This window comes from Melopsittacus undulatus, chromosome 1, assembly GCF_012275295.1.
Source record: "Melopsittacus undulatus isolate bMelUnd1 chromosome 1, bMelUnd1.mat.Z, whole genome shotgun sequence".
Classification (NCBI taxonomy): domain Eukaryota; kingdom Metazoa; phylum Chordata; class Aves; order Psittaciformes; family Psittaculidae; genus Melopsittacus; species Melopsittacus undulatus.
The window spans coordinates 9,019,340-9,040,203 of record NC_047527.1 but is presented as its reverse complement, the minus strand read 5'-3'; the positions used below and the strand labels follow the sequence as shown (position 1 = coordinate 9,040,203).

At 40.3% G+C, this 20,864-nt stretch overlaps 1 protein-coding gene across 1 annotated transcript; it reads right to left on the bottom strand.

Moving 5' to 3' along the window:
- Nucleotides 1–268: 268 nt before the first annotated feature.
- On the bottom strand, nt 269–16,103 carry HHLA1 (HHLA1 neighbor of OC90). Its single transcript, XM_034069747.1, has 15 exons — nt 16,028–16,103; nt 14,553–14,612; nt 13,384–13,464; nt 12,443–12,526; nt 12,271–12,354; nt 10,951–11,034; nt 10,336–10,392; nt 10,148–10,234; nt 9,367–9,459; nt 8,280–8,405; nt 7,625–7,696; nt 7,349–7,420; nt 912–1,068; nt 526–608; nt 269–312 (listed from the first exon to the last, which is right to left on the bottom strand). Exons 1-15 carry the CDS (start codon nt 16,101–16,103, stop codon nt 269–271), a joined length of 1,260 nt encoding a protein of 419 aa, XP_033925638.1.
- Between the last annotated feature and the right edge of the window lie 4,761 nt (nt 16,104–20,864).

Genomic DNA, 20,864 nt, shown 5'->3' with positions numbered 1-20,864 from the left:
AACCACATAAATACCCTTTATAAAATCCAATTTTTAAAAGCCTTTCAATTCTTTTATTGCAGTTACATCATTTGTATAAAATACATCTGTTTTTACACATTAATTTTGCAATGCCTTAATGGAAGACACATTTCTAGGTTAGCATATGGTTAATAGCTTGCCTTGTTATAAATATTTGCAAATAACAGGTTTCATCCTCATTTTTACACTAAGGAGACAACTAAAACTGCCAACGATCTTCCAATCCACAGGATAATTCCCCAGTGCTCTAGACCGATGTACAGATGTTTTTAAGGCATTTTTGTTTTAGTGCTGGAAAGACATAAAAAACACTGTCATCAGAAGAGGTTTTACAAGGAAAATATTAAAAACATACATGAAGATTAAATTTTTAATACCTTAAAAAATCATTATCAGTAAAAAGAGCTGTTTGATGAAAAACAGGAAATGCTCTGTGGATATCTAAAACATTTGTTATACTGTCATAGTAAATTATGGACAGATATAAAGAGAAAATGTACTTACTTTGGGAGTAAGCAACTCTTTTGACTCTTGCACAGACATAATTTGCATTTTTCAAGAACCAAGAATAGTATTCGACACAGTACCTAAGGGTGTAGTTGAGATGTTATCTTTCATGAGCACAGCTGTATGCACGTCATACCGCTAATATTGAATATGGAAATAGAGAGAGTTTGAGCTTGATGATGCCATTAGATATGTGGAAAAAAATCAGCTGAGCATTATTCATGTAGTTTGAATACTGGAAGCTAGATCTTGGTCATTTGGGTCTCAGACAGTAGCTACAGATGCTCAAATATAAACATTAGTGATTGAAAACTGTCATTTGAAAATAGCCTGATGGAGCACTTTAAACAGAGAGAAAGAAAAAAGCTATTTCCAGGCTTTACCTCATGCCTTCCTTCCTGGAATATCTTCTCTGGCCAACACAGAGGCACAGCTGGAAAAACCTACACAGCTCCATCACACAGGGATTGATCTTCTGCACTAGAAGAGTGACAGGAGGTGAGGTCACACGGAAGTCTTTGAGCATCGCCTGTGAACACCCTAGAGAAAAACACAGCTCTGAACTAGTTCAGATGCTTCTCCCATTAAATGTCTTGTAGTGCCTTATCTGGGCTATGAGAAACGTGCAGGTTAATATGCCCATATAGGTGTCTTAAAATCAAATCTGGGTGAGGCAGATACATGCAGCCTGGCAGTTGCTTGAATGAAAGCCCAAATATTCTGTTCAACTCATTATTATTTATCATTACTGGTGAGTTACTTAAAACCACATTGCTTTTATTTATAAGGAACAACACTCAAGATGCAGTTTATTTATTATTACCTGTTTAGGCTGAGATTTAGTTGCCACTGCAGCATCAGCTTTCCACAATGCAAAATAGCAAGACAAAGAACAGCGCTGTACACTTGTCACCTTTGGTAGTTTCTTTATGCATATGCTCCTTCAATGAAAAACTAACTTCCAGCTCCACATGCTTCCCTACACCCACCCTTTAAATCTGAATCCTAGATTAAATATGACTGAGCTAATAAACAAACAGACTCTCACTGCTCTCACCATCACTTGGTTTTTAGCCTCATTAACAAAATAAGCGTGATTTATGCAGAGGTTACGGCTTTCTCTCTTGTCTGTCAGTTTTCCCCTTCTTGCTTCTAGTGACTTGAATAAAAAGCTCATTTCAGCCTAGTTTTTAGGGAGAGGTAAAGATTCTCTGGATAAATACATTCCTACAGGTTTCATTAAAACTGACAAGTAATGAGAGAAGAAAAGGTCAATCTTTTCCTGCAGTGAGAGAAAGGTGGGTGAAATTTCTCCACTTCACTATTTGTTTGCCAGGAACCAGCTGTTGAAGCAGTGTATTTTCCTTCAAGTGACTACCATTATATTACTTTAACTTGAGAAAAATGAAAGGAAATGGTGTACCTGGCAATGACCTCCCTCTTCCCCTCTTTTGAGCCAACCTAAATGACAATATCTAGTTTACTCTGTTCATTGAATCTCCTGCCATAAGCAGCAAGAGATAAACATTTGAACACCAAACATTTCATCCCAGCAACAAATGCAGCTGTGCCAGACTGCAGGAAAAGCAATACAACAGAGTGGGTGACAGTAGATTATAACAAAATCCTGAATTGCTATGTGGTTTTTCAGTGCTAAATACAATCTCTCTTCAGACTCCCTTTCTGTTATAGAAAAACTAGGCAAGGTGAAATTGAGAAGGAGGAAGGGGGAAATTAAGAAAAAGTAAGGCACACCTGAAGCTCTTTTCAGCATATCAGGGCTTTTTGTCATCATATTAAGAGAAAAACCTAACATTTACTAGTCTTGTCTTCTCCAAAGCAGTGCCTGTCACAGATCATCTTGCACCTTAGGAACCATTATGATAGGGCAGAATCAAAGGACTTGCTAGAAAAAAGAAATACAATATTTACAATATGGTAAAAGACTGCCAGGGCATGGCTAAAACAGGTCTGTAACTATATCTGCTTTGCATATTTAGTAAACAATATTATATTATTATAATATATTATATATTATTATATTGTTATATAATTTTATAATAAAATCCATCATTATATAATAACTGAGGAGGAGGTGCTGCATGTGAGGATACGCTTTGGGTCACTACAGTGAGCGCCACTTGCCCTGCAAGGCATCACATCTGACCCTGGGGAGCTGCAGGTACACACATCGTGCTGTCCGCTGCATACAGCAGTCCTTCCAAAGGGATGTCTCTCCTAAACCAGCACTCCAAATGTAAGGGACATATCTGTAAGCATCATGCTGGTGTTCTGAGAAGGTAACAGGGACCAGGCTGTGAGAGGGCACATTTGAATCATGTGGACGTCATATGCACCCACTGGGGTGGAAGATCCTGAATGTGCAGGGTGAAGGTTGACTGCAGTGTGGGTTTGCAATTTGCGTAACTACCAGCAGGCTTTGGCCGTGTGCAGATAAAGAGCCCTACCTGCAGAGAATAATCCCTTTAGACAGTGGAATTGCATTTCCCGTTTCACATGTCTCACATACTTTATAGCTTTGGGCCATCTTATGTTATGTGATAGGAGAGGTTACGGGGGTTAAATTTGGACTAATGAAGTTCTGTTGAAATAAGGTTGAGTTGTCTAGTGCTGACAAGAAGTTTAATATAAAATGGCATTCATGGGCAGGAGGAAAATAAAGGCTCTGCCAACCTGAAAGAGATCACTATGATCCCATTTTTCTCCTGCCAGTACTTGCCCAAGGTAGCAGAAGTCCTGGAACAATGGACAGACACTTGATGCTCCCAAACTCACGGGCCCCTCTGCAAGCTGGTTGTGTGTCAGAGGCGCTGCACAAATATCAGGAATAATAAGTAAGTCAAGGATGGGCAAGAGGGAGGCCATTTCTGTTAATCTCAACAACGTATCATAAATGTCATTAGGATTAGGCTTTGTCCACTGAATAGCATTTGACACACCTTGATTTTTTCCCACTCCATGGTGCTTAAAAACACTCTGCATGCTAAGAACTGAATATCAGAGTGTGAAGCAATGAGGTTTTAATAAAAGTTGCCCATTGAAAGTAATGTAGAATTGCTGTGAATAATTAAAACTTGCTAACGGCCACCCTCCAATGAATCTCAGTTTCCACTGCAGTGGGTACTTGCTCTCCTGCCTAACAGGTGTTAAATACTTCATGCAAGCTATGTTTTCCAGCAGAAACTCAGCTTTAACTAAATGCAAATTGAACAACTGCAGTTTCAATTTGGACTCATCTATGCAGGAAAGAGAAGTCAAACAGAAAAGCTGCAAGTTAAACAAATTGGTTTTCATTTTTGACAATCACTTGATTTTAAATTAATGCTGCATTTACATAATGCTGTATTTATTTAATGCTGAAAACCCTTGTCAATTATGTTATATTTAATTTTATTTGGCTTGGGTAATATGCTCCCATCATTGTTGAAATTAAAATTTTCAGTGCTTCATAGAAATGTTTTATCTCTTCTGTAATTAATTTCTACTGTGAAATGTAATTTTTTTTATCCAATTCACAATGTCCTACAGATTTGGATAGAAATTTAAAAAAATAATGAAAAGTGAGAGTTTCTTTCAGAATCTTATTTTCTATGAATTTTCTTTCCTAAGGAATTGAGTCACCTTAAAGGGGCCAGGAAACAAGGAACCACAGCTCCCCATGCAAAGCTCTGCTCTTGTCTGTTTGAAATTACCATGTTACTGTCACGGATGGAGAAGTGACCAATTCTTGCTGCAGTAAACAGACTTTTCCATTGTTAACTCAGTATCACATCTCTCTGACACTGAGATTAAATTTTGCTGCCAGTGAAAAGCAAGGCTATGGCTACTGTGAATAATTCAAACCTACAATATCCCTCCCTGTGTGCTCCAATATGCACAGCTGCATATTTTATCAGTTCACATAAGCTTTTGTGACTTAAGAAATTACTTCTTGGGATACTGTCTCAGACTTCAGAGTATTGTGGATGCCCTGCATTGATTTACGATCCCACTGTTCAATTTATTTCCCCAAACGCATGACTGATATATGCAGGTAGACAATCTCTGCCATCCTGGTTTCCAATGGGGAAGCACTAATGACTCCATTCCTTGGTCTTATTGAAATCCATGTTTCCCAGCCTGTTCAAAAGAGGCTGGTTCCCAGTTTGTGTTTCTACAGCGTCTATAGTGTTGCCCACATTGGCAAGTGTGCAAACTGGACTGTACACACATTAGACATACAGAGAACTTGGGTTTTGTGCAGAAGTTTTGGTGATGAGAATTACCATAGAGTATTCTTCTGCTCCCATCAAGGTAAGATCAAGATAGATCTCCCAATAAGGCCTAGTTCAGCTGAAATTCTTCACACCATCAAGAGTGTCAAGAAGTCAAACTATATTTGTGTGATGTGACATCAACTCATTTTGTTTATACAACCAATGTATGGCATGGGGGGGTGAGGACTCTGGTATTTTGAGCTCTTCTTTAAACAGAAATAAAATGAAAGAAAGATAAAAAACAATATTTGCCTTCCTATATACATGGTTCAAAATCTCCCTTACATCTAGAACTGCTCCTTGGCTCAGGACCTATGAGTCTTCTCCTTTGAAACGTGTCTCAGCGGATAGGTTTTTTACTGCATAGCTCTCTGCCCTCCCAGGCAATAGTTTCTTCCCCCTCTTCCTTGATGCTGCCTTTCTGCAGGACTTGTGTTTCTACGATCACTTGATGCTGTTGTCGCACCTTGATTTCCATGGTCAGCATTTTTACCTCTGATAACATTATTTACTTTTGACAATGAATGCCCCACCGAGCTGGATGCTCTCAAAGACTTTCCAAATGCTTTTCAAATAGCAGGGAAGGACCATGAGGCTGCAGAGTTTCCATTCATGTGAAAACCTGCTGCTGAGGCTCAAGGTTTCACCTTACCTCTCCTGTTCTGACAAGCAAAACATCAGCAGCAGTTTTCTTAGTTATATTTATTAGAAATCCATATCAAAGACCCAAGATTTCCTTTGACAGTAACAGAATGGTGCGGGTTATTTTCCATGTTTCCTATTAATCCATCACAAACCATTCAATCAGCATTTGTCTTTGCTCTCCTCACCTACCACCCTTCAGAATTTTCAGGATTTTATTTGTTCTTACTATGATTAACTTTTTTTGTGTTGTATTTCCTATATGTCCAAACAAAGCTTTGAACAAGTATTAGTTGACTGGCATTTTAGTTCTAAAGAGCTAAACTGGTTCAAAAGACACCTCAGGTATCAAATCTAAATGAAGACCCTTACAATTTTGCCCCATATTTTATCTTTGCACTACTATGCTTCCCTTAGACAGTCACCACATGGAAACATAAGCAGTTGAGGGGCAGATTTCCAAAGTTCCCTTTGTCAGTCCTCACTACCTACAAGACTTGTGCTCCCACTCAGTTGTGGTAGCAGCAGAGTGAACTTCAGTGCAGGGATCAAGAGCAGCCTTTTCCCAGAGCATCCCATGAGCTCTTAGCTCCACCTCAGCTCTAAACACCCAAAGCAGTAGGACACAGTTATAATACCAGGAGACCTTGGAATTGTACTATAGGAGTTTTCACACACTACTGTCAGTGGTAGCTCCCAAATTTCTCTTCCTATTTTGCTGCACAAACAGCAGACAATCACAATCCAGGTCTGGAGTCCAGGCACACAGATTTTATCTGTATCCCAGCGCAGGCAGTCTGGATTTTTCCTCCAGTATAGGATCATAGTAACACTGATGTACTTTCCATATTGCTATCAGTACTATACTATACACACCAATGTATCCCTCAAATTGATTTCCTCAACTACAATGTTAGTGGGAGCATATAATCAGGAAGTGTAATTAATGTAAATGTAACTTCAGTTGTGTCTTGTTTGCTGTTCAGATGGCCAAGTGGTTGAGTTTCCAGTGTGACCAGTGAGGGTGAGAACACCAGACTGGGCTGGAAGGATCACAAGGGTACTGAAGATGTCTGTATGATGGGGTGGATTTTACCTAGATTTTAGGTGTCCATGATGCTGGTTCCTAGAGCTGCAATAGTTGTGTTCTGTCCCCAAGGCTGAGACGTGTGGCTGAGATTTATTCCTGTTGTGCTCCTGAGTGCTGCTCTTACTTTGGATGTAGATAGCCTGGACTCAGACACACACATCCATGCTCAGCATCCAAAGTAGGTGATGGACTCTCCCAGAGTTCAGACTCTCCTCTGGCATTGAATTAGGTCCAGTTTTTCAAAGTTTCTTACTAAACACCTATCTGTAAATATCATTTGATTGCCAACACGAGCATATGATACTTATGAGTGGCACAACATATTAACTCTTAGTTTCTAACTCCTTATTGGTGTTATCTAAAGGAAAAACTGAGCCTTCCTGAAAATCTAGGGGATAAAGATCCTTCTTTAGCTCAAGAGGAAGTTTGCAGGATTCTAAATTCAGGGCAATTTTGTAGATTTCATGTGGCATCGACTGACTTAACAATTGTGTTTGTACCAATAGGAAGATTTAAAGCATGATACTTTCTTTCAGAATGAATCAATTTTAAGGTTCTCCAATCCATGTTAAAACTGACACATGGGGTACATACGCCAGTTTTATCACCTTGGTATAATGTGTATTTTGAGTGTGTGATTGTGTATGATTCACAAACAAATATGGAAGCAGTCCCTTAGATATTCTGAGTGGTTTACATAAATAAGAAGTAGTGTAAATGAAATATGTATTTTGTTTCTGTGTGGAAAAACCTGATATATTGATGTAGTTTCAAACATATTACCATTTTTGGTGCATGAGTGCATACTTACTGGTAGCTGAATAAAGTTTCAGGCTCACACCAGGTCTGTAGGGTGGCACAGACAGCACTGCAGAAGGCAAATCTGAGGGAGAGAAAAGAACTTGCCTTGACATCTTTGAAAAATAAAGAAGGAAAAAAGCCCTCTGAAGTCACAGACCACTGATAAACACTTACATAGACACTGGTGTATAAATACATTTACAGTCACCTATTTCTGTAAATGCTATTTTCTATTCTATAAGTGTTCCATCTGACACACTTTGTTATTATCCCAGATCAATCTCACCTGGCTCTGTTTGTATGAGTTTGCTGGTTTCTTGAGAAGATGCTGTCTGCATCCAAAATGCATCCGTGTCACCTGTGAGAACAGAAAGACACGTGTTTCATGTCATTCAGGATATTTGTTATTTAGCTGTCTACTGAGAAGTATTGCTCCCTCACCCAGCACTTCTAGTGGCACATAAAAGTGTCAAGATGAAAAAGGAAGGACAAAAGCTGTACTTCACCAGATCTTGACATGTTCACGGGCTAGCGAAAGGTAGGATTTAAAGAAAGGGTGTAAATGGAGACCAAGAGAAGCAGCTCCATATTGCTTTTCCACAGCTCTGCTCACCAAATTTGGAGCAAAATGTGAGGAAGACCTGGATGGCAGAAGTACCTATGAGGAGCAAAATTTAGTTTTCCCCCAAAGAATTAGGAACTACAGGGTGGACCCAATAACTGATTTTAGCACTTGTGCAATAAACACATTGACTCACTAGTGACCCAGAATGGGTCTCCCTAAATGGAATCCTAATGCTGTGGCTTCAACTTTTGGCCAAACCCCAGCACTAGCTGGTAAAGTTGATGTCAGTCCTCCTCACTGTACTCACTAGGACTGGGCTGCAGGGCTGGTGATGGGGTTGAGCTCCCCCCCATAGTCAAATGTGGTCCGGCTGTACCGAGTAGTCCAGGATCATCCACATGCAGTGGTGGAAACAATTCTTTCACTCCAACCGTCTTTGGCCCTGGTGGGGACCTCGTGGTGATGATTTCCTCCACTTCCTGGGCAAGAGGGATCCTGGTAGCTGCAGAAGCAGGAGAGGTGGAGGGAGGGCACCAGCTATGCACTGTGTGCTGATACCCCATGCTAGCAGCAAGCACAACACACTGGGGAGCAATATGTAAATAACAAAAGAAGAAACTGAAATATTCCTCTAAATTCAAGGTTTTTTCTTCTCATAAATTGTTTTTTATTTCCCAAATGCCTTCACTACAAAGGAAAGAGTTGAAAGCTCTTGTTTAGGTGAAGGGGAGCAAGCAGGCACTGGAGGGCAGATACTGAAAGTTAAGAAGTGATGATATCGTGTGGCAGGAATGACACTTGGGGGTAGAAGAGATCATAAAGGTTGGTATGCTGATAAGCAAATTAAAAAGCTTATAAAAAGACAGCAGTCTGACTAGAGATAATGTAGTAATTTTGTTGTAGAGAGATGCAGCTGAAGTGATGAGGAGGCATGAAATCAAGATCTGAATTTCTCTTGGCTTCTACTACATGCAGGCAAGTGTGAACCCTTCTTTATGGCTTTCACAATGAGGCAGACTAACACTTATCTTGTAGCCCTGTGGCTAAGATAAGTGCACTGAAGTTTATTAAATGCTCAGGTACTCACAACGGAAAGTCACATAAAGTCACATAAAGTCAAAGATGGAGAAAAACAGAGGAAAAAAGATAATAAAAAAGGAGAGGAAGCAGTTTAATCTGTCTTTTTTTGTTGTTGTTCTTTAAAACCAACAATCATTTTTTCTTTGCTTCTCTGCCTTGCTAGAAATCTTATTTTTCTAATAAAATGTCTTTTTTATAATAGTTTTCTATCCTCCAGCTATTCAATGCATTACTGACCTGCTCTGCTGCTGCTTTGGACAAGCTTCTATCTTACTCTGTAACTGTAGTTCAACATCACAGCACTGAGCAGCAAACATACATGATCACTTGTCAAGATGTTAATCAAGGAGAATATAAATTTAGGTCTGACAATATTTGCTCACTTTTAAATGTCCACGCATGTTCTGCTGATGGATCCACTGTTTTCTTTGGGTCTTCCTGTAATTTCATGACACTTGAAAACATCGAATCTAGATCTTTGAGATGTAAGAAGAGAGGGTTAGAACACTCACCATCCATTGCATATTGTGTGATAAAAAGGGAACAATTCAGGTTCTGGTAGAATAGAAACAACAGTTGTCTTTTCTTAGTTAATTTTTGGCAAAGTGATATTGTTTTGAACAGGAGAGAAGCATCCTAAAGCTTTCAGCACAGGTAAACTGGCCCCTGATTTCACTTGACTCAAGCACTGAAAATGAGAAATAGTCATGGGCAGCAATGAGATGTGGTCATCTGAAGTGCAGCTCAACCTGGCAGCTTTGGGTGGAGGAGCCAGGCAGCACAGTCTGAATACATCCAACTTGTTTCTGAAGGTAACTCATATGAAGGTAGAGGTTATTTGTGCTGAGAGCTAAGGAAAATGTCATTTAGGTTAACTGGGAGCCTCTCCAACCTAGTGCTGAATTCTGTTAAAGCTCTCATCTCAGGATGTTTTGTTAGCTCCTCCACTAGAAAGCCTTGTAGCCAGTGATTTATAAGTTTGTGAACTTTGCTTATAATGATAATATTATTATATTAAGCATCTAGTAATATAAAATATTATTCTGTTTTAATGATAAAGCTAAAATAATGTGCACATATATAAGTAATGATAAAAATATGAAATAATATTTTTACATTATGAAGATAGGGTATTCATTGCAAGTGCTACCTGAATTTACTTACCCAGGTCAGAAGATGTGTTACTAGAAAATGTATAATTAATAACAGGGGACTTCTCCAGCACTTCCCAAAAGTCAGACAGATTTCTCCCTGCAACAGAAATGATTTCAAATATCAAGAAAGGCTTCTTTCTAAATGTAAATCATCACTGAGAAGAAGTAGGGCAATATTTTGGGGTGGAATAGTTTTACCTGTCTGCCCTGTCATCACACAGATGTAGATACAATCTGAATCATTGCTCTGACGCACTGAAAGGCAGAAAAATGTAAACCAGGTCATTGCTGCCAATTTTCTTTATATGATACTAGCTTAAACAGTTGAAAACACAAACACAAAATGACACGTGGCTTCTGCAGCTGGACAAATCATTTTCTTCTGACCTGACTTTTGGTAAAAACCTTGAACCAGCATCAAATCCAAATGCTAATAATTCCATGGAAAACATTTCTATGTAATTTAAATTGTAATTTACAAGTGTTTTTACATGGGAAATTAATTTCTTATTATAATATAGCCTATAATTCTTCTTCAGGAATCACAATTCCCCAAATACCAGTATTAAATAATAACCACCCAAACTTTCAAACTAAGCATAGTTGCTAATAGAAGCACTCATGTCTCTATGTTATATATATCCACATTATAGATGTATCTTGTTCCTTTAAGGAGACTTGTTTACAAATCTTGCTTTGCAAGAAAAATGCTGCTGAATTAGAGCAATAAGCTTTTATACACATTTCTATGCTTGTTTCCAGGAGTAAATCAGTCAAATAAGACAATGGCAAATGTTAAAAGGAAATGCAAACCTGAGAGAATAGAAGTGGATTTGAATATTTCTGTGAGATAACTGGTGGAGTTTCCAGTAATATCAACAAGTAAAGCTGTGAAATCTGGACAACAAAACAGAGAAAGTTTATGACTGAAAACACATATTCTATCATTTATGAGAAGTCAAAAAATCACTTTTATACGTGATCATATTTTTGACATATGCTTCTACGCGATAATGGCTAAAATACTATAAAGTTCATAATGTTTCTGCTGGATGGCAGAGGACTTAAGAAGCCACTGTAATACTCTGTAGAAATATATATGAAAGACAATATCCACACTAGCATCAGAAGGAGATCCAAAACCTGTATGCTCTTCCTGCACCTACTGCCTAGCTATCTGCCATGTAGGAACATCCAGGAGGTATCTGATTGTCTCCTCTGAGGTTTACTTCAGACATACTGATGATGTTGTCAACTCAAAACAGTGGGTAGTGGTGATATGGTGTTACAACAGGTTCTGGCAGTAACAGTTCTCATGTAGGAAGTGACAGACAAGAGGCCTGTGTTGGTTCCTGAATTCTTTCTGCCTGAAAGGATGCTCTCATCAGAAAGTTTAAAGTTTCTCCACTGTCCTCCAAAGAAGATGAGGTCATTATGGAATAAGGCTTGTGAGATGTGTGGGTCCAGGAAAAGCCATGAGAGCCATTGCGGCCCATGTGTGTGGTCATCACATGAAGCTTAGAGGCTCCAGGTTTTGATCACCAGCTGCTGAGCTACTCTTGATATCTTACATTAACCAGCCATAGAATCCAAGCACTCAGATCCATCTTGGAATGCTAAATACTGAGAGATCAGGGGTGTGAATGATGACTGTAGGTGAAGGATTTGCCCAACAGCATTTTACAGTCCATTAAACAGCCCTATGAACATGTTAATCCTTGCTTTTCACTCTAAGGCTCACTGAAGTTATTGGAGACTATTGGTGCAGAGTAGCTATTGCTCATTTTGTGTGGGTCATCTCCGTAGACCTAAAGTGGCTGTGTTGTGTCTCCTGCACTGCTCTTTGTATTCTGAAGAGGAAAGGGAGGTCTTTCAGCTGGGTAAAACACACCACTCATTTAATTGATGGCTCCATTCCAGTCTAGCTGGCTGGATGCAGCCCTCTGAGACCAAGTTCAGTGAGCCTCCCCAAAGGTTTGGAGCAGCCACTTGTCATGAGTTATGGCTTGTACTTCAGTAAGGTGATGCTACTCATACGGATGGAGACTGCAGGATTCAGGCTACAGCTTACAGCTCCAAAGGAAATAATTAATCTTATGTACATGCAATTGCCAGTGTCTGCTGTGTACTCACCTGTCAAGTCATTTGTCACATTGTTCAAACAGTAGCAGTAATGCATAGGGAACTTGCCAGGGTCAACATTTTTCACATTAGAAACTGTAGGGAGAGACAGAGAAAAATCAGTATCTTGGTGCAAAGGATGTGTGAGAGAAAATGCTCCTGCACTGAGAGCTGAGGCACTCACTGTTATAAATGGTGACTGATTCTTTGTGGAAGGCAAATGAGCTGTAAGACGTGATGCTCAGCAAAGAGAAGAGCTTTTTGGTACCTGCAGAAACACATACCCATGCTATTAGCGGTTGAAACCAATTATGAGAACAGCATGTTTTGACTCAGCTCATTTAGGAGACAGGCTGAGGGAGCTGGGGTTGTTCACCCTGGAGAAGAGAAGGCTCTGGGGAGACCTTAGAGCAGCTTCCAGTGCCTAAAGGGGTACTGGGGGAAAGCAGGAGAGGGGCTTTTTACAAGAACATGTAGGGACAAGACAAGGGGCAATGGCTTTAAGCTGAAAGAGGGGAGATTTAGATTAGACATTAGGAAGAAGTTCTTCCCTGTGAGGGTGCTGAGGTGCTGGCACAGGTCATCCAGAGAAGCAGTGGCTGCTCCATCCCTGGCAGTGTTCAAGGCCAGGTTGGAAGGGCCTTGGAGCCATCTGGTCTAGTGGAAGATGTCCCTGCCATGGCAGGGGGTTGGAACTGGAGGAGCTTTAAGGTCCTTTCCAACCCCAACCATCCTATGATACAATTTCTAAAAGACTTCTGAGGTGCAGATACAGCTGCCTGAGATTCAGTTCTTCCTCATTTCCACTGAGGGAAGGATTATTTGTATTATTATTTGTTGTTTGGGGTTTTTTTAATTCAAACCTATGGTGGATTATAAAGTGCTTTCTAAAGGCATCCCATAAGTAACTATGTTGTGTCTATATAGAAACACACACTGCTTTCTAAATTCTTTATGTCAGGCAACAAACTGCATTATAAATGTGCAAGAGTAACATGCTCATGGAATTAATTCTAGAGACACACAGAATGCATTTATGGGTTCTCTTGCTAATACCTTTAGTCCTTTATCACATTCACCACTAGGCTGACAGCCTGTGTGACCTGCCCAGCCTTGTCCCGTTACCTCTGAGCACCGTGTTCAGCATTCCATTGATCAGCTCTGTCAGGTTAACAGCAGCCAGATCCACGGACTTCGCAGGCAGCTCTGAAAAAGAAGAGCTCTCTGAGCAGCTGGTTGGATGAAGACACAAGGAAAAGGCCATTTATCCCCTGTTTATATATGGGAAAACATCTTCCAGAATGGGAAATAGAAAGAATGAGCAGATTAAGTATTGGAATGTACTCAAAAATAATAAAATAGTGAGGAAATAAAGATGCCAGGAGCGCAAAGAGGCGTCTGGAAAATAGCAAGGTCAAGCAGGCAGTGCAAGTGCAGGCCAACATTGAGGTAGGGCTCTTGGTCACCTCTTCCCTTGAGCATGCCCGTGAGGGGATGCCAGGGAGCAGAGCCAGTCCTGGAGTTTGGGTGCCCTCTCGTGCCAGGCAATGGGTATTTATTGCCAAAAGAGAAGGAGGAGAAAGTGCCCAGGAAATGTCCCCCCTTCCCCAGTGCTGTGTGGAACTGGGATGAAAATATAGAGCTGATTCTGTTTTTTGGCTATCTTGATGGCTATGATGCCACTGCAGAATAAATGTGCTGCAGCTGAATCACACTTCTTTTCAAGTGATTTCTGTCACTGTTGCTTGTTTTTCCTGAATTGAGATTTCCAAAGATGTGCTTTTGCTTCCCTCCCATAAGGGCACGCAGAGGCAGAGCAGTGTGTGTGAGAAGAGGGAGATCTGTGTGTGTGTGACAGAGAGAAAACAGAGCAGCATGGAAGAAGAAGCATAGAAAGCTGAGAAGAGAACAAAATCGAATCTGGGGATAAATACAATTTTCCAATGACTTCAGTATTATTTTTAGCCAATTCAAAGCAAAGCTGCATCCCAGGGCTGGAAGCAAGGCTTGTCCACAGTGTAGAAGAGCAGAAAAGGATAACAAAAGGGAATTAAGAGCTGGGAAGGAGAGAAAGGAAAAAGAGAAAACTTCATTTTAGATTTCTGGAAGGACAGAGGTTAAAGTGGCAGGGCAGGGGATCTAGGCAAAGCCTGGGGTGGGTGAGGAGCTTTTGCAGCAGTGGTGGATTGGAGCTCACAGAGAGGAGCCCATCTGCTGACACCTCCATGCCCAGCACAATACCTCCACTCCCATTAGTACCCACACACAGGGCCTCCTGTTGTGCTGCTTGTTACCTGCAGTAGCCAGCACTGCCACTTGCTTCTCTTTATTATTTTCTCTTCTTATGCAGGAAGCTGTGAAGTGAAGAAAGAGGCTGAGAAGCAGTTTTCCACATTGAGCCATCTGCCTGGGTTACTTTGCTACTGTCATTTGTTATAGCTCAGAAATTGATGGATATCAGCACTGCAACACAGGCCACTGAGTATGCGCAACAGTAGTCCATCAGATGCCTAAAAATAAGGATGTCCTAAAGGACCAGCCAGATGCTTTAGCTGACAGCTAATGGAAGAAAACAGATTAAGTGTCTGAATTTGCCCCCTTAGCTCAAGAATCCAAAGAAAAACAATATTATCAAACTGTTGTAGAGATCTGTTCTAGGCTTGAACCCAACATCGACTGCAAGGAATATAGTGTAATAAGGCCAACTCAAAACAAACCTCCACAGGCTACATGCATGTTTGTTATTCAGAGCAGTCATTCAATTGAGTACTGTTCTCAAGAGCTGTGCTGCAAGAGGGATGAACTGGAGTTGGGATCAGGACATTGGACTGGCTTCCTAAGATTCACTCTGTGCCAGACAAATGCAAGATGCAGAGCAGTGATTAAGACATCACAGGAGGTGCTGAAGTGCAAGACTTTGGTGCTTAGGTTCCCTATTCTATCAGTGGAGATCTGGGTGCATCCAAAGAATAATTCAGAAGGCTCTCCAAATGAAATAGTGATAACAAATGATACAGTCCCATCCCTCTCTGAAGGTTCAGTGTCTCAATCTATCCAAGCTCCCCAGGAGAAGTCTTCTCCTGGGATCTGGTGGTGAGGAGGGCTCACCTCAGCTGTGGTGATGCTTCTCTCTGTGTTAAAACCTGACGGGCAGCGCTCTCACCAGGGGATATGAAACCTGAGTTCAGCTTCCTCTTCAGAAAGACTAAACCTATAGATCTGCAAACAGCAGAAGAAAGAGGAGATGTGCCTGCATGGTCTGGCTGTTTGTATGTAGAATGGTGAAACCTGGGTGTTTGTCCTTATTCGCACAAAAAATCTATTCCTTGTACAGCGGACGATCCCTGGATATATTTCTCTTTCTCCTTCTCTGCTTATATATATATAAGTGAAAAATATCCTATAGACAATCTGTTGCACAAAGCCTGTGAATCCTGACTCCTCGTACTGTGTTTCTCAACTGTATTAACAACTCTCACTTTGTACAACCTATATTTGGACTGCCCGTGTAGGTGGTAGGAGCTCTTCTAATCCCCTGTCTCTTTCCATACAAACATTTCTGACTCCAGATTCATGGCATGGGATCCTAGGGTAGACCTTTGCCATCATTTGATCTGCCCTGCTGAATGGCACCAGCCCTGGGGATCCAGCCCATCAGCCTTGCTTATGCAGGGTGAAAGAACCAAACCTGCCACAAATGGGAAAATGGGACCTTGAGAGCAATTGGGAAAGAGATACCCTAGGAGCACCAAACCATCATCATCCTTACCTGTGTTGAAAACCAGAAAGAGACACAGAAATCCCAGGCTCATCTTCACTGCCACATGCCAGCAGAACCACTGCATTCTGGACTTTGACTTCCAGCAGGTTTGGATGCTCTAGGAAAAAGAAATACTCTTTTAGTGGTGTTAAAGTTTGTAGTATCATGTCCAACTGTTGTCCCAGAGTGATGTGACCATGAGAGAATTATTAGGTCTCTGAGATGCAGCAAAAAGACTGGTGTTATAAATGGCAAAGAATCAGAAATCACACAATCAGCATTTTCTCCGTGTATGTGTTTGCATCATGAGTTTAGTGACTCTTGATTTTTTGAGTCCTATATCAAGGTCTACAAGAAAGCTGGAGAGGGACTCTTCATCAAGGGCTATAGCGATAAGAGAAGGCGTGATGGGTTTAAATTTAAACAGGGGAAGTTCAGGTTACATAGAAGGTAGAAGTTGTTTATTGTAAGGGTGGTGAGGTACTAGAATGGGTTTCCCAGAGAAGTTGTGAATGCTCCATCCCTGGCAGTGTTCAAGGCCAGGTTGGACAAAGCATTGGGTGACATGGTTTGTGAGAGGTGTTCCTGCCCATGGCAGGGGAGTTGGAACTGGATGATCTTAAGGTCCTTTCCAATCCAAACCATTCTATGATTCTATGTAACTGTGGCTTTGGTGGGACTTGGTAAAGTCATCTACACAATCCTGGTCTCTAGCAGCACGACCTGAGCCCAAGGGACACTGACACATCAGGTGCCTAAACCCTTTCTATTGAAAGACAATAAAATTTACTCATGTTCCATTTGAGACCAGGTATTAACTGCTTTTCTGTTCAGAAATGTTCCTTGCCTGGTCATCCCTAGTCTTGTATTTCTGTACTTAATTGTTGTCATGGAGTTGTGTCCTGTGCTGCCTTGGCTAGTTCCTCGGGAAGGATTAACCATGCTTTGCCTTCCAGACAATGAGCTGCTTTACAGATTTCAAAAGATTAATTAGAGGTGGTTAGAAAAAGAGAAGGAAAATCCTAGCTTCTTAACATGCTCCCCCCTGTTTTTGTAGTGTCAGAACATGCCAAATAGTTCTGTAGTTGTCAGAAAATGAGAGAGCATATGAAAATCAGCAAAAAGAGGGCAATTTTTTCCTCTATCTCTTGGAGTAGCTCATCTTGCAAATATGCAGCAAATCATTATCTACAAGATAATACTGTTTGGTTTGCAAACTATTATCATAATGGTTAAATTCATTCACATAGGGAATTCACTAGAGAATGAACACATTCTGAAAATAACTAATTTGTACTTAGTGCCTCTAAACACACCCTTCCTTGAAGAAGATGAAATGATACCAAGCATTTCTGTGTTTGAAGTGTCTGTGGTTGCTTGTCAGATGAGTCAAAAGTGTTTAAGTGCTAGCTCTGCTAATTCAAACAAAGCTCTGAGAAGCTTTTTAGGCAGTCCATCTTATCTATTCAGTCCATCTGCTTAATCTTTTCTACTCGACCCCAAGCCTATACTCGCCCACTGTTTCTGCACAGCATGAGTAGAAGAAAGGGCTGAGGAACAAAGAAAACCTTGGCCAAATCTTATTCCATAGGCTTCATATTCTGTCACTTTTCCATGATCTGGACTTATCGTGTATGGACAGACTCCAGTGTCTCATGGACCAGACTAGGAACAAAAATCCTAAGCTTGGCTCTTCTATCATCGATATTTGGGATCTGACCAACAACCAGACTGCAGACCATAAATGTATTGCTACTATGAGGATCACAGTGCCTGGCACCCCCTCAAGACCATCTCTGTGTGGTATTATAGAGCTGGTTCATAAGTAAAAGGGTTGATAGATAGTAGATAATTTTCTATCAGGGATCTAACTTCATTACTTATTTATTTGAACTGGCTAGAGTTGTTCATGGTGGTGGGACAGGCAAAAAATTAACTGACAGAGAAATAGCAGGCTAGAGAAGCACTTAAAGAGAGTACATGCCTAGAGACAGAGAAATGGCAAGAAGTTTAACATAGGAAGGGACTGTCTTACCAAAGCATCTTAAGAGAGAGAGAGGAGAAGAAAATAAGAGCTGTAAAAGTAGAAACAGACTGACATACAAAGCTGTGCTTGGAAGCATCCCATGCACACTGAGAGACATTCCTGCTCACCTGAATTTGCAGCTCCCTGCTCTCCTCGCCAATGAGCTGCTCCTCCGTGTTAACCAACACACGCAATTTTCTCCTCTTACAATGTTGATTTGCAGCAGGAATTCAGAGCAAGCATTAGCTTGGCCATAACACCCACATTTAATCGAGGTGTGACTACACACTAGTCTAGCAATTAAGACAACATGCAAACACAATCTGGAAGAATGGATCATAACAGCCCAAGTCCTGTTCTAACAGAGAAATATTAAATAAAGTTGGTATAAAATGATGGAAAACCCTTCATTCATGGAAGCAGATTTATCATTTTTGTGTCCCCTGGCCAGTACAAGATGCTTAAAGAGAAACTGCAGAGATATCTCAATACTAAGGACATCACTTAAGAGACAGCCCTTCCTCCTCAATTGGTAAAAGCTGATTTAAATTTGAAGCATTAGGTGTTAGCTGGTTTCTAAACTCTTTTCCCAGTATTAACTCTCTGAATATTTATGCTGTCCAGTTAAATTTCAAGGCCATATGTGATATTCCTAGAACTGCTGCCTGAAATACCTCTCAGCAATGTTGATATTAGTAATATTAACTTTTACAACATATATCATCTTTTCATTCCTCTAGTTATCTGATACTTAAATTTTATCTATCAGGGACAAGTCTTTATTACTATGTGATTGTATCTCCTTTGTTTCCAACATACGTGCCACTACTGTGATGACTGAAATACACATCCAGATTGCAAACATGAAACCTTCATTGTACTCAAGCTCAAAGTCACTAACCATTTCCATTTCCAGACATTCTGAGATTCACAGGCACCACAGGCACAGGTGCCACACATCCATGAGCACACCAACAAATTCCAATAAACTGACCCAGTGAAAATGTTCCTTCCAAACATTGATCTCATACAGGCACAATATCAAGCCTTTTGCTGCAGATTCTCCTTTACCTCTACTGGATGCAATAATCCTCCTCTGTTTATTTTAAGCTGTATAATATTAGTAGAATTCAGTTTACTTTGAACTGTTGATAGAGAGTTCCCAGAACTAATAAACTGGAGGTTTAAATCCAGTTCAGATTACCTTTATGCACTCATGTAGACCTCTTAATTAACACCTCTTTGCTACTCTGGATTAACAGCAATCATAAACCAATGGGTTTATTAGCTATACTTCATTAGAACTCATTTTCTTTTAGCAGGTAACCATGAAATTTGAATTGTTTTCAGTTTTCATGTACAGACAATGAATCAAATATCCAGTAATTTACCCATGTCTTCATTCTAAACAGAGCAGAACAGAGGTTAAGAGGGCAAAGAAATACAAATGAAAAATCCTTGAGTATTAATATCCTTACCTTCATTCAGTTCCAGCATCCAAAGGTCATCTCTCATTTTAAACACACCATGATACACCAGGTCTAAGAAAATATTCCATGTTAATGTGAAAATAAGCCCATGTTACAATGACACAGCAATTACATTGCTACAACTGTTTTTAAATTCATATTTATCTGTATAAGAATTTAATAAAATATAATCAATATATGTTTAAGAAAATAAAACCCCAACATTTATTTTTCTACGTTTCCATCAATCATTAATAACACACCTGAGATGGTTTCCTCCAAGTACATGTGAAACCACTGAGGTTTGGAACAGTTAATTCCAACTTACCTGATTTCCCTTGACAAAGGTGATTATCTTCAGAGCTTATATGAAACTGGAGGTTATTGCCAGGTGCTAATAAGCACTCTGTGAAAGACTCTGAGTAGGCAAGCTTGATAATCTTGCTTTAAAATCCTGTGAAAATTGTTATCTTAATCTGAGAAGGACTAACTAGAGGTAACACAATCATAAGCATACAAAGTGCCTGTTGAATCCCGCATGGAAAGGCTCTGTGGCAGGTCAGGTGGGGATTGGAAGCTCCTTTTGGCAGTGATGACTTGAAACACTGAGAAAAGAGGGTTTTTTTTCCCTTTTAAAGGGACAGCATATCTTACTGTTATTAGGCAAATGCCACTTTTGATGGTGAGAGGTAGGCCAGGGTAAGCCCCTTTGGTAAAGCTTTAGCCATGCTTCAAGGAGCAATTTAAACAAGAAACATTGTTGGGAGGATGGAGAAGAAATCTGAAGTGTATTGTAACTGCAGAATATCAAAAGCAACAAAATGGCAGTTAGAACAGAAAACTATGGTGAGGAAGAAAGCGATCTGGTCACAACAATGACATCAGGCAATTTTGATGGTGTTGAGTGATGTTAGTATCCAACATAATATTAGTGTTGGAAGCAGTTGGTGAAATTCTGCTCCCATTTACATCAGTGGACTGGAAGTGATTCCTCCAAAATCAGTGAGTTTAGATGCAACACTGTTAAAAGCAGATAATCATCCATTCAATAATATTATCCTAAGCCACCAAACACTTCTTTGTGTGAATTAATTCAAAACCTTGTAGCAATTAGAAAAAGGAAACTTAAATTGATTCACAGTCAATGTAAGAAATAGAAAGTGCTTTAGGAACCTGCACAAAACCTCGACAGAGAAATATTCTGTTAGAAAGGGAGGATAATATGAGATGCACAGGATGGCTGCATACACGCTGCCTGTTTGGAATGGTCTAGCTTGGGAAAGATTGAGGCTGCTGTTCAGGAGCACTCTGGGATTTTCCTGTCTATGTCATGGCCCTGCCAATGCTCTGG